The 14138-nt window shown below is 29.4% G+C and overlaps 2 protein-coding genes across 2 annotated transcripts; both read right to left on the bottom strand.

The window, feature by feature from the left end:
- Window positions 1-605: 605 nt before the first annotated feature.
- LOC111296199 (LOB domain-containing protein 15-like) lies at window positions 606-2028 on the bottom strand. The gene is made up of 3 exons (XM_022890358.2): window positions 1659-2028; window positions 1229-1484; window positions 606-1097 (listed from the first exon to the last, which is right to left on the bottom strand). Exons 1-3 carry the CDS (start codon window positions 1670-1672, stop codon window positions 705-707), a joined length of 663 nt encoding a protein of 220 aa, XP_022746093.1. The 5' UTR covers window positions 1673-2028; the 3' UTR covers window positions 606-704.
- Window positions 2029-6951: 4923 nt separating this feature from the next.
- Window positions 6952-9125, bottom strand: LOC149515862 (uncharacterized). The gene is made up of 2 exons (XM_089741803.1): window positions 7768-9125; window positions 6952-7737 (listed from the first exon to the last, which is right to left on the bottom strand). The coding sequence occupies exons 1-2, from the start codon at window positions 9081-9083 to the stop codon at window positions 7077-7079; spliced, it is 1977 nt and encodes a 658-aa protein (XP_089597929.1). The 5' UTR covers window positions 9084-9125; the 3' UTR covers window positions 6952-7076.
- Between the last annotated feature and the right edge of the window lie 5013 nt (window positions 9126-14138).

The following is a 14138-nucleotide window of genomic DNA, read 5'->3' as shown; positions in this document are numbered from 1 at the left end:
ATGGGGATGATCACAACAATACCTTTTGTCTCCCCTCCCAACTTTATGTAACATTAGATCATTCAATGGCACAGAATAGCATGTGCTCACAGTCTGTCCTTCATGTGCATTGAGTTCACCACTTGTTTCTTTTCCCAACACACACAATAAAAAATTCAACTAGTATCTGCCATTTACTTTACTTCTAGGGTTCATATCTCATTTCACTAATATTTATTTTCTTCACGAAAGAAGGAAATTAAAACAGAAGCTTAAAAAAGCCTAAACATTACTCCTAACAAAAAAAAAAAAAGAGAAGCTTAATACATGAGAAGTTGGTGTTATGGATGTACTTCACATGATGCCACTATGGAAAAAAGCAATTAATTCTTGTGGCTATAGATCCATTCCCTGTATGGTGGTGGCCGTATTATTCATTAAGGAAAGCAATAAAGAGAAGTGGAAACCAAGAAATTTAATAAATGATAAGAAAACAATGTAGAAGAAAGAAACACATCAACCTAACCAAACCAACAATTATAGGTAAAGGCATATATGGACTTCAATTGTGGAGCAAGGCAAGCTAGACAGTAATTAATTGAGTGACTAAATAAAACAAAGCAAAGAAACAAAAATACTCATATCTTCCTCTTTTTATTCCATGTTGCTTCATAATATAGAAAAATAAATGGGATATTTTAATTTCAGTCTAGGTAATACTTTTATCAAAAGTAGGAAACGTTGTGATCATTTGAAATCGTGCTATAGTCTGCAGCACTGGTAGGTTGGGTATACATGGAAGAAGTGGAAGTATGAGGAAGAGGAAGAGGTGGTGGCGGAGGCGGTGGCTGTGTTGGGGTTGATGGTGGTGGTGCAGCAACTGAAACAATCCCGGAAGAGAGCAAGGCTACATGGGAAGAGGGTACAAGGTTAGCTTCCCTACACTTGTATTTAAGTATCTCAGCCCTTACTGCATTTAGTTCAGCTTGTAAAGATTGAACTTGTTGCTGCAAAGCTGAAATTGCACCCATGCACCCGTAAACAGGATCTCTTAGCCTCACATTAGCCTCATAAACAAGACTATTAGCCGCGTCAGCTCTTTGGCTCTCTGGTACCTCCTGAGTTACATACAGCGTGAAAGGCATCATTAGAACACCCATGATTGTATTATAAAGAAATAATAAAAAACTAACTGAAGTTGATGTTCAAGACATCTAATAATATTCATAGGAATTAGGGTTTTAATTACCATAAGCATCTTTGAGACATTGCTAGCACCAAAGACTTTGTGAACAGAAGCAAACTTTTGGGGTTCATGGGGGGAGAAATATGGAGAAAAAGGGCATTCCTGAGCGCACCTACGCCTCAAGAGTTTGCAGGCTGCACATGGTGTAATAGTATTTAGGGTTCCAGGAGGACCCAACATGTGTCTTCTTCCCATCTGATGATGAGATGAAACATCTGCTTCTCTCTTGATCTTCTTGCCTATCTCCTCAAATCTCTCCCTAAATATATAACACAAAGAAATAAAAAGGAATTAAAAAAAAAATCGGTAATTACTGTATATATATACCAATAAACTAATTTGATTGAATATATCTATATATATATATATATATACAAGGAAAATACGGTCTAATCTCTAACAATATTATAGAGCTAAGATTTCTACTTCTTACCTTTCTCTGGACATTCAGGCATGCTCCCAAGTATGGAGAACAATTTTCTCAGTCTGAGAGAAAGAGAGAGATGAAGGGAGGGAGGAAATGAAGCAAAAGAAAAAGAAAAAGAAAAAGAGAGAATTATGGGGGAAAGGAGTACTTAAAAGGCAAGATATGCAGGGGAAAGGTGTGGTCCACTGTTTATTATTAAAATGGACTAGACAAAAAGGATGCAATAATAATAATAATATTAAGTTGATAATAGAAACAAAGAAGCTAACAATTTTGTTGGTCTGATGAATAAAAATTTTGGAACTCCCTTGTTAAAGTTTCTGTACGCACGAGGATTCCTGGAATTGTAATTTGCTGACAAAAAAGGAATACCAGTACTTGAGAGAGAGCTTCAATGGAAGATAAGGAGAGGGAGAGAGAGAGAGAGAGAGAGAGAGAGAGAGAGAGAGAAATTGAAGAGATGATCTTTGTTATTCGTAGTATAAAAATGCCAGCTCTATCACTGCTTGCTCACGTGCGACTCCTTAAATGTGTTAGACTTTTGGAAAATCATACTATTCAACTTGGGTTTGCCACTTGTGGTCTTTGCCCTTCCTCAAGAGAGACCAAAACCTAATTACATTTATAAACTACAATTGAAAACCGTTTTTTTAATATCACCACCTAATTTTTTAATACCTGAATTTTGAACCTCACCTTGCCAAATATAAGTACAATTTCCATATATGCTTTCAAAATGAAGAATATAATTTATTATCTCAAGAGAAAATTCTTATCTTTTGCGTAGATTTTAATTTTATAAAAAAATCCCAACTTGATGATAAAATAAATTAAATATTATTTTTTAAAAATAATTATATGAATCCGAATTAAACTCTCAAATCATCTCTTAAACCCATAAGTTTTCATGTATAACGAAAAGACTTGATTATGTCACTCCTTTTTTTTTACAAAATTTAATTATTCATGATATATATATATATATATATAATTCATGTATGTTTTAGTTGACAATATTACAACTAAAACAAGCTATCAAAGGTTAGGTTATGAAGTCGAAGATATATATCGATGACGATATAGAAAATGAGCTTTTCATAAGCCCAAGCATGTTAGTTTCTTGTCAATATCAAGAAGCCATCTCCACTATGCAGGGATCTAGTTCCGAAAATGAAATTTTAATTATGATAAGAATTGCCGTGTACTACCCGCAATTTGTTGTTTCAAGATGGCCAAGTGACCTTATATTGCAGACCTGGTGACAATGAGTGCAGCCTCATTTTGAAATGTTGAATTAAAAGCTACCTAAAAGCATAAACACATGCACATATGAATAAATAATAATATAAATTTCCCTAAATAATTTAATCATGACAGCTTTTGTTGACTAGGAGTAAAGGTTAAGAAGAAGCTAGAAATTGGAATTTCAAGAATGTTAAAGGTGGTTATATACGAGATACGAGAGAATTATTTTCTTTTGTGCAGTTCAAAGCTCAAACCAAATAAACTTTTTACACACACACATATATATATATTTATATTTATATTTATTTATTTATATAATGTTTATAGCTAGGTTTAGAAAAACGCATTATCATGTTTAAAAAGATTAATAAATTGATATTTTGTTTTTTTTTTTTGGCAAAACAAGCTTTTTAATTGATGGAGAAATGATAGAGTACATGGATTAACAAAAAATAATTGATACTTAGGTGAAAGTTATTTTTGTTAATAACATTCAAAGGAGTGAAGACCTCATGACTCTCCCTATCTTTCTTATTATCTTCTTGTTATGGGGAATTACATGCAATGAAGCAAAATATGGGAAATTAGATGCAATGTAGCTAAAGTTATAATAGCTATATATATTTATTATAAAAAAGCCTTAATTTTGGGAAAAAAAAGGAAGAAATTCAAATGTTGAGATTTAAACTATAAATATATTAAATATCACATTTTAAAAATGATTTCATAAATCAATTATGCTAAATTTTGATTCTATATTAACTCGTCTTCATTATTTTAGTACGTAATTAAATTTAGATTCAATCAAAGTTCTTAGGGTCATTTATTGCCCAACAATGAGACAAAGAGAATCTCAAAATACAAAATGAAATTAATCACTTTTATCCAGCTTGCAAAAGCTTACTCTTCAAAAATTTACACTAAGCTATCACTGATATTCACAGAAAAAGATTGGCCAACCTCAAGATTATAAAACTTTTTGTAGATAGCGAAACATGGATTCATAAGGATTGATCACATGCTTATATATAGAAAGACAGCCCACCTACATTTTCACAAATAGAAAGCGTTACAATTCAAGAACTTTACTCGATCATTCTTTTTAACCTCAATATTTGTCTCATTCATTTTACTTTTGAATTTAATTTATTGTGACATCGTATTCCCTTTTAAATAAATTTTTGATCATATATATATAATAAAAAACCGTACGTAATAAACCAATTAATTTTAGATTGAAAATTTAATGAGTTGTAACTTTATTTGTCAAAGTGGGTGGTGAAAAAGAGAGGGGAAAATAGTATATTTTAAAGATCATTAGTATGGTTGGCAATCCACTCTGAATCCGTCGGATTATGATTCAATTGGTTTTTTTTTTTATTTGAAAATCTAGTTTCAAGTAGGGTCGGGTTGAACTTTTTTTTGTTTTTTTTAAAGTTGAGATCAAGTTTTAGGCAAACTCATCTTAACCCGACCTAATTTATATATATATATATACAATATTTTTATTATTTATTTAATTTTATATTTATATATTTATTTAATTTTTTATTATATTTTAAAAATAATATTTTATTAATTTTAGATTGAATTGGATCAATTATAATTTTATACATATACAAGTCAAATAGAAAAATAATGTTTTAATATCAAGTCGGATCAAATTCAAATATTTATTATATAAAACTAGATTGAATTAGGGACGAACAAAAACTAATTTCGATTTGATTCAACCTGTTGTCATCTCTAATCATGAAAAAATCATACAAGTGGTAAATTTGCTTAGATTTTAAGGAAAACGGAACCATCCATTAATCTTGTTTGACCCGTATTTTCAGGCTAACAAATCGCCCCTTTGTCCTTTCATCCCCAGCCTCTCTCTCTTTGTCCCCGTTCCAACTCAAGGCCCAGAATTCACCCACTTTCACTATTTTCTCATGCAGTCAAAGTTCCCTAAACCCTAAAAAACCAGTTCAAGGTCTTCAAAAAACCATGTCTTAAATATTACCTAACGATCATTTGTTTTTCAACTTATAGTATACCGAACAAACATTCATTTCAAATCTCAATATATATAAATATAGGTCAAAATGCATGCATGCATGCTATTGCTATATATCTGGAAAAATTAAAATGTACAGTAATTTGTTACCTAACTGTCATTAATTTGTCACTTACAAGAGCCTTATATACATATAGGATCATGTCGAAAATCCTTTCAATTTTTTTTGGCCTAATTGAACTAGTCAAATCAGGGTTAGTAAAAGCAGATGATGACTTTTACTAGCTAGAAACCTTATGATTGGGTTAGTTTCTTTCATTTTCGTTTTTCATTTGTGGATGTTGTCCATAACTATAGAGCAGGCCGGTTGAATCCAATTAATTCTGGCCATTAGATCAGCTCAGGTTTGCCTAGTTGGGAACAAGTTACAAGAGGCATAGGGGGCAATGGAGATTCTATGTTTGAGCTATACTTTTCTCTAGTAATTAAAAGAAAAGTGTTACGCTAATCATGCATGGATTTTTCTTGATAAGCCCTAACTACATTAACCATGTATTTAACAATATATATATATATATATATATATAATAATCTAGATGGAGATAATGAAGGCTTTTCAACTTAAAAATATAATAATGAAGTGAGCATGATTCCTTTGAGTTTTGTTTTTTTACCTGTGACCCTCCTTTACGCGCACAAGCATTGAGAATACCTGTAAATAACAGGAAATAAATTAAATTTTGAGTTTAGCTTCATGTGAAGAGAGAGAGAGAAATTCATTTGAGAGTAACTTGAAGAGAAAAAAATGACTTTATTTTATCACAAACTCAAAATGCCAAGAAAATTTTCAATAAAAGATTTTGACCGAACCTCAAAATCAGAAGTATAGATAGTGGTAAAATTGTACTAATTGAAAGATTAACGATAGATTTAAGACAACCACATAGGTAGAATTGATAAATTTGCAGTTTATCTATATTTGTTTAACCTTTTTATTAATTAAGGTAGATGATTTAAACGTTAAAAAGAAGAAAACAGAAGAAGGCTTAAAAATTCAACCCAATTTAATTGAAAATTGGGTTCGGACTTTAATGCTCCTTCTTTACCAATTAGGAGTGAGAAAAAAAATCAAAAACTGATTCAAAATTGTAAGGTTTAATTTGGTTAAAATCGTATTTTTATTTGGTTGTGATTGGTTTGGATCAGATTTCAGAATAAGAAGTGAAAAATTGAAAAAACTCGAATCAAATTGAATTATATTTTTATTACCTTTTATATATTTTAAATTTTTATAAAATAAAATAATTATTTTATATATAAATATATTTAAATATATTAAAATAAAAAATAAATTTCACAAACTAATAAACCGAACCAAACCGATAGAATTCGATTCCAATTGAATCGGTTTCAAGAAAAAAAAACTTGTTCGAATTAAGATCAAAATTTAAAAATTCATAACAAATATATATTATAAAAAAATTAAACCCAATTTGATCTAATTTAAAACATTATCACCTCTAATCCCAATTAAATTGTTACATTTTGATATTTTTTTGTCAAATTTTAAAATTTTGACCTTATATTATTTTATATTTATTACTACAAAATATGAAAAATATATTGTAAACATTTTGAATCAAATAATTTTTAAATATATGTTTTATAAATTTAATTGAATAAAATATTTAAAATAATAACGATCAAAGTTAAAAAATTTGAAAATAAAACAGTTTACTTGGGATAGAAAGAGTTCCAAAAATTTTACCGAACCAAGAAGCCTGATATTTAAAAGGGCCTAAGCCCAAATCTTTCACTTGATAACTTTTGCCCACAATCACTTTCCCAACTCTCTTGCCTTCACTTTCAAGTTTTAACAATACAAAGGTACCATTTTCTGATAAACCCAACCACTTAAACTGGGTATAATTGGAACATTATCGCCAACAAATTGAAAACAATGATGCAAAATTCCAGAATTCTTAATAGAAACAATACTAGACAAGCCCAATCATCATAAACAAACATTAGATTACAATATGAGGATAAATATTACAAACCCAATCAAAGCAACTCGATTTTAGTACTAAATAGAAATTCATATAACAACGGTTTATAACAACATTATACAATAAAAAATAATCACTCATTTCAACTGCACCCCTATTTATAAGAAATTAAGCTACTGATTCAAAAATATAATAACAATGATCCAAGTGGATGACATAGTTGCATGTAGAATCAGGACATTGAAGAGCTACATCTTTGCAGGGCCTTCCACGGATAGAGCATGTGTCAGCAATCGTTTCGACAAAAATGAGAGAACGATAGTGTGGGTGATACGTATAGGGGAAGGTGGTCCCAATCTTGATCTTAAAAAATGGATATCTTCCAAGAGCACAACTTGGATGAGTAGAATTATCACAAATTGCACAATGATAAAACCAATGATTTGGGTCCCTTTTTCCTTCACATATATCACAGTAGTATTGTTCTGGATCATCATTCTCGTCATGAAACTTAAGTTTTAAGATGTGTTCATCACACTTATGCCAAGTTACTTGTGGCAGTGTAATGCACGCAAAATCCAAAGCAAAAGTGCAATCTTTACATTTGAATGCACCATATCTACACCAACGACCACAAGCATTGCAATTCTCCCGGAATTTAAAGTAAAAAAATAGAGACTGTTTGTGTCCTTCGCACCTGGGGGTATGAAAGACTTTAGCACACCTTAGGCAGAAATTGGTGTCAGGCCTTTCCTCACTCTTGTAAACGAAGCCACTGCAGAGGCGCTTACATTGGTAACATTGGAAAATGTCCGGTGAACTGATGAGGTTGGTGAGAGATTGATGAAACTAAAGAAGCATTTTTCTTGGTAATTCAGCACAAGCTTTGTGGAGAAGGAATTCACACAGAGAACAATAGTAAAACGAAGTTGATATGGATAACATGCACCCATCACAGCGTTTGATATCATCTACCTTGATCTTTTTGCTTAATGTTAAGTCATGTTCATGATTGAAATGTTTCACCTTCATTACTTCTCCATCTTCGTTCCTTTCAAAAACACAAGTGATGGAAGAATTTGTAGCTAAATTTTCAATAAACTCCTCATCTTGATCATTTACTTGATCAATTTCTTCATACATCTGCATTGCGCAATTCACATGGGCAGCAAAATCGCAATCTTGCTTCAAACAATTGTAACTCCCATGCTCTGCTTTCACTTCACTAAAACAAACTCCACAATCATGTTTTTCATATTCCTTTCTTTGAAAGAAATACTTGTGAATCATATAATGATGATGGCGTGTGATTTTGATGATGCGTGGCAATGAAATGCATTTTGCATGGATTATAATGTGGCATGAAGAACAAATATAGGAAACATAATTTCCCTCCACACAGCATGCATCACACACAAATGAGCCTTCTCTTACTAATGTAGTGAATTGGTGCTCATGTTGACTTTTATCTTCAATAGAAGTGTACCTTGCTGTTGATCGAACACATTCAATATCAACATCAAACTCACAAGGAAGACAACGATAAAACAAACTCCAATGAGTATTTCGGCATATCTGACAAGTAAAGAAACCATCTTGAATATAAACAGGGTGCTTCTGATGGCAAAAGTGATAAATTTGAGTGGGAAACTGAGTACATTTCTTATGGAGGTAAAATCTACAATTAAGACAAAGATAAATGGAGTCTGCCAGTGGTTTTTGACACCAATAACAATTGGCTTTTTTGAGTTCATCATTGGGATTTTCAATAAACGTTAATGGATGTTCATGGTCAACATATTTGAGCTCACGAAAATTTTCATCAAAGTTATGCAATAGAAAAGCACATTTGATGTCAAGGGAAGCAAAGCAATAAGAGCAACAATAATAAAACATGTCACGACTTTCCTTGCATAAATAATAAGGTAGTCCATGTGCCTCAAGAGTAAGAGTAGAATGCTCACGATGAAAAGGGGAGTGAGTAATTTGTGTGGGTGCTTGGGCACATTTTTTATGAAGGTGAAACTGGCATTCTCCACAACTAAGACTTGGGCCAAACAATTGCTCCAAACATCCCGAGCAGAATGCTTCTTTACTTATAACACTCAGCTCTTCATTGAACACCAATGGATGTAGATGGCTAAAGTGTTGAATTCTTTCTCTCTCCTTCTCCATAAGTGAATAATGAATTTGAGATAGTAAAGAACAGATGTTGAAAAACACATAGAAAGAAAGATTTGTTGATCGATATTTATAACCAAAGAAAAACCTTCCTTTATTGGTTGAGCTTTCTTAATTCTTTAATTCCTTGTATTTATTAACAACCCAAACTTTGAAATACCGACAGTAATTAATGCCGTTGCTCTTATAAACATTTATACTAATAATCATTTTGGGTTTATATTTATGCACCGTCAGCATATAGATTTTATATACTGTCAATAAATTGAATAATGTCATTCTATTAATAAAATGAATCAAATGATATCACTTCATTAAAAAATAATTTTTTTTTAAATATTAATCTTTTGTATGTTTATTTTAAAGACTAATATTTATTTATTAATAAAGTGACATCATCTAATTCATTGGTAATATATAAAATTTATACATAAACAATGTATCAAATATAAACTTAATGATTTTTTGGTTAAATTAATCTAATGATGCACATCATTAATGAGTAAGTTTTTAAAAAATATTAATTTTTTATATGTTTATTTTAAGGGTTGATAGTTGTTTATTAACGAGGTATTATTTAATTTAATGATAGTATATAGAATCTATATATTAACAATGCATCAAATATAAATTCAATGATTTTTTGGCTAAATTATATATAAATATTTAGATATGTTAATTTTAAATATGATACGATAATATGATATAAAGTAATAAAAAATAAAAAATGATATGATTTAAAATTTTAGTAAAAGATATATATGAATTTGACAAAAAAAAATGTATTTTATGTTTGGTATGTAAATATAAATTGTAACACAACAATATTTATATTTTACACATATTAAACATAAAATAGATAAATACAAATACACTAATTATTAAACTTATCAATATTACCTTGAACATGACAAAAGAAAAAAAATGAAGGAATATATATATTTTGCTTTGTTCTTTTTATATGCATTTACATCCAAAACAAGCAAAGGATAAATGATTGATACTGTACTTTTTTTTCTTTTTTGTTAAGGAAACAATAAGTACCAAAAATTGACAAATCTTCCATGAATGCAATGCATAAACCCTAAAAAGATGAAGCACACTTTCCAAACAACTGTGCAATAATGTTTAAATTACTACACCAAAACAATAAATGATGCAAAGACCATTGTTAAAGCAACTCATCGAGAGAGCCTTTAACAAAAGATAAAATATATTTATATATTAATGATTACTTTTTGAAAATATATCAAATATTTGGCAAAAATGCTCTTGGAACTTATTTCACTGCATTACAAACAAAATATTCATTGGAACCTTAAGGGGTCTTGTAAAAATCTTTTATGCCCACCGCAATCTCCTTTCACTTTTACTTTTACAAAATCTCCTTCCCCTTTTACCCTTATTCCTTTCTTTGCTTTTTTTTTTTTTTTTCATTTTGTTACCTTTTTAAAGATTTGCAGGTAAAAAATTTTAAATTGTTTGTTCTTGTTATAACTCTCCCATTATTATTTTTGTTTATTTCCATTTTTTTACTTTGCTTTTCAATTTTTTTGATTTAAAGTTTTTCAAATTATTTATTCAATTAATGTAATAAATAAATTTATATGATTATATAATTAATTAATAAATAAATAAATAGCTAGTTAAAATATTTGAATAAATACATATATAAACAAATAATTATATAATAAAAAAATTACTTTTTATTTGAGGAAAAAATTCAAAACCAACTCTTTGAAGAGTGGTACGTACACCTATAATAAGAAAATGCTTAGGTCATTATAGGAAAATGACGTATTAGCGACAGTTTTGTAGTGGTCGTTCACTACAAACGCTGCTAGCTTCCATGTTTTTATAAAACTTCAAGCGTTTATTATCAAAATGCTACTAAATTTTTAAATAGCGGTATTGGTACTTATAAACGTCACCCAAGACTAGATATCAGTAACGTTTTTGGATAAAAAAGCCTTGAATAATTTTTATTAGAAATTTCAGTGAATAGTAAAGACGTATTTTTGACAGATAATGACTTCAATAATTACGTCATAAAAAATTGTATGAGCTTATTGAAGGCGTTTTTTACAAGAAATACCTTTAATAATTTGACAAAAAAATTTCACGGGCTTATAAAAATGTTTGGATCATTCGGATGTTTATCATCAGGTTGTAGGTTCGATCCCTCTCTTTAGCATTTTTTTGGTTTTTTGCACATATTATTTGTAATTGATTATTCTAGGCATTTTCTTGGCAAAAACGCCTTCACCAATTGCTTTAAAAAAATTTTCAGAGAATATTGAAGGCGTTTTTCTAAAAAAGACGCCCTTAATAATCCATAGGCATTTTTGGCCTATGGATTCTTAAAAGCATTTTGGGTCGAACTTGCCTTCTATAATCCAATAAGTAAGTTTTTGTTGTGATTATTAAAGGTGACTTTTATCAAAAAAACATTCAATAAATTAAAGACAAAAGTTGGAAGGGATGCTTGAAGGCGTTTTTTGCTCAAAACACCTTTAATATTTCTAATGATAAATTTTAATGGGCGGATTATTGAAGGCAGTTATTTTTAAAAAACGCCTTTAAAAATATTTTAATTGGTATTATTGAAGGCGATTTTGATAAAAAAAAATGCCTTCAATGTTTTCTATTATGGATTATTAAAGGTATTTTTTTACTAAAAATGCCTTCATTAATCCTATCAAAATAACATATTTGATATTATATATGTATAGTCATTTGTAGTTTATGCTCAGAAAAATGTTTGTTGTCAGTTATATATTTATGCCCAGAAAACATTTAGTTTATATATCTGATATTATGAATTACATTTTGAAATTTACATAATGAACATTGTTGTATTTCAATATATTGACCACATATCTGAAATTAAAACTGATAACGTTGTCATATTAATAAACTTTTTTTGAAATAATTGTACTTAGTAATTTTTTAAGTACACATAGTGTCTTTCACTATTTATTGAAAGACGCCTTTAATAATTTCAAAAATATTTTTACGAAAAATATTGAAGGCGTTTTTTTTGAATAAACGCCTGTTATAACCATTGTGAAATATTAAAGCCGTTTTATAATAAAAAAAATGTCTTTAATAATCTCATCGAGGTATATTGAAGGCATTTTACAGTAGAAGACGCCTTTAATAATGCCCAAAATTTTTAGAGGAAAAATATGGAAGGCATATGTTATTAACAAATGCCTTCCATATGAATTTCTAAGTTTAAGGGTATATTAAAAGCGCATTTTTGAATAAACACCTTCTATAACAATTGTGGTATGTTAAATGTGATTTACTATAAAAGACATCATTAATAATTAATAACAGGGATGTTTAAAGGTATTTTTCTTTAATATACACTTTCAATTACCGTTTTTCAGTAGAAGACTTAAAATAAAAACACTTGGAAATTATTCAATGCGTTAGTACGTAATGACATTTTTCTACAATAAATGCCTTCAATATTCATCATAAAATTTGAAAATTGGATCACATGATTATGTTTTGCACTGGAACACGCCTTAAGTAAATTACAAGCGTTTTCAAAAGAAGACGCCTTTAATATACCCAACGGTGAAGGTATTTCTTGTATAAAACTACCTTCACTGATATGAGGGTGTTATTGAAGGTGTATTATATAAAAATCACCTTCCATAAACACATAAAATATTGACAACATTTTTTGTGTCCTAAATGCCTTTAATAATCCTAAACAATTCCACTATGACGTTGGTGAAAGCACATATAATATATTCAAAAAATATTTATGATGAAATTATTGTAGGTGTTTTTCTTAGTAAACACCTTCCATAATCCTGTCCAATAAAAATCTTTCCAAATTTAGCTCATCCAATCACCAACTTCAAGCTTCATATTCATTATTATACTATTTTTTTCTAGACCAAGTACAATTTATTTTTCCTTTCCTTCAGCTTTTAGTATTCGAGCATTGTCTGTTAGAACCTTAATTCGACTATTCATTGCTTATTTACTTTAGCTTTTACTTCATTAGACTATTTTTTTAGCTTTTTCAATTGGCGATTTTCTTTTTCGTGTAAACAATTTTCTCTAAAACTCATCTTATTTCACCTTATGTCAACCCTAACTATAAATACTCTTGGGTATTGTCAACATTAGCAGTAGAGTTTTAACATTCAAGGGCTCTGGTATTTGATAAATTACTTCACAACAATGAGTTCTCGTTTTGTGTAAGTACTGGTCTTGTTATTATCTTTTGTTTAAAACATAATAAACTTAAGTATTGTACATGTTTGTTTTCATATAAATTATTTATATACATTTTGTATGATAATGTACCAAGTACTAAATGGATAAGAGTTGGATGTAAAAGTTAAGAGTACAGAGATGGAGTGAAATTTTTTTTTTCATTTTGCATTTGAGAATACAAACGAAGATAATATGATATTATGCCCATGTGTGAAGTTTGCTAATATCGAGTGGTAAATATGTCAAGTTATTTTTGAACATTTAATTTGTATTAATTTCTATCGAGATATGTTAATTGGTATTTTCATAGAGAGTCTGTACCGTCAAGATTTTTCACTAAAGTTCTTTCAACTTCAAAGGCTTTCCAACAGTAACATGATCCTTTTATAGCAGATGACATTGAAGGCATGTTGCGATATACTTTTAATATTTATAACCAATATTTTCATAATTTTTCTCTCCAAAATGAAAGATTTAATTAGTCCAATGTTGAAATAGATGAATTTAGTAAAGCTGGGATAGGTGTACGTGACCAACAACCTAGAAGAGAAGCATAAAAGTTTTATAGGTTGCTTGAAGAGATGAATGAAGAACTTTTTGAGGGATCGAAGCATTCAAGGTTGTCTTTCTGTGTTTATCTTTTTCACTTGAAATGCTTATGTGGATGAACGAAAAACTCACTGACTTTATTATTGCAGTTTATGAAAGAAATGTTTCATTTTATAAAAATCATTGAATCTTGTAAGGAATAAAAAAAGATGATCAAAGATTTAGATCTCGGATATGAAAAAATTTATAGTTATCTCA

The sequence above is a fragment of the Durio zibethinus genome, chromosome 12 (assembly GCF_047325235.1).
Source record: "Durio zibethinus cultivar Kanyao isolate XHJ-2024 chromosome 12, ASM4732523v1, whole genome shotgun sequence".
In the NCBI taxonomy this organism is placed as follows: domain Eukaryota; kingdom Viridiplantae; phylum Streptophyta; class Magnoliopsida; order Malvales; family Malvaceae; genus Durio; species Durio zibethinus.
This window is presented reverse-complemented; position numbering and strand designations above follow the sequence as displayed.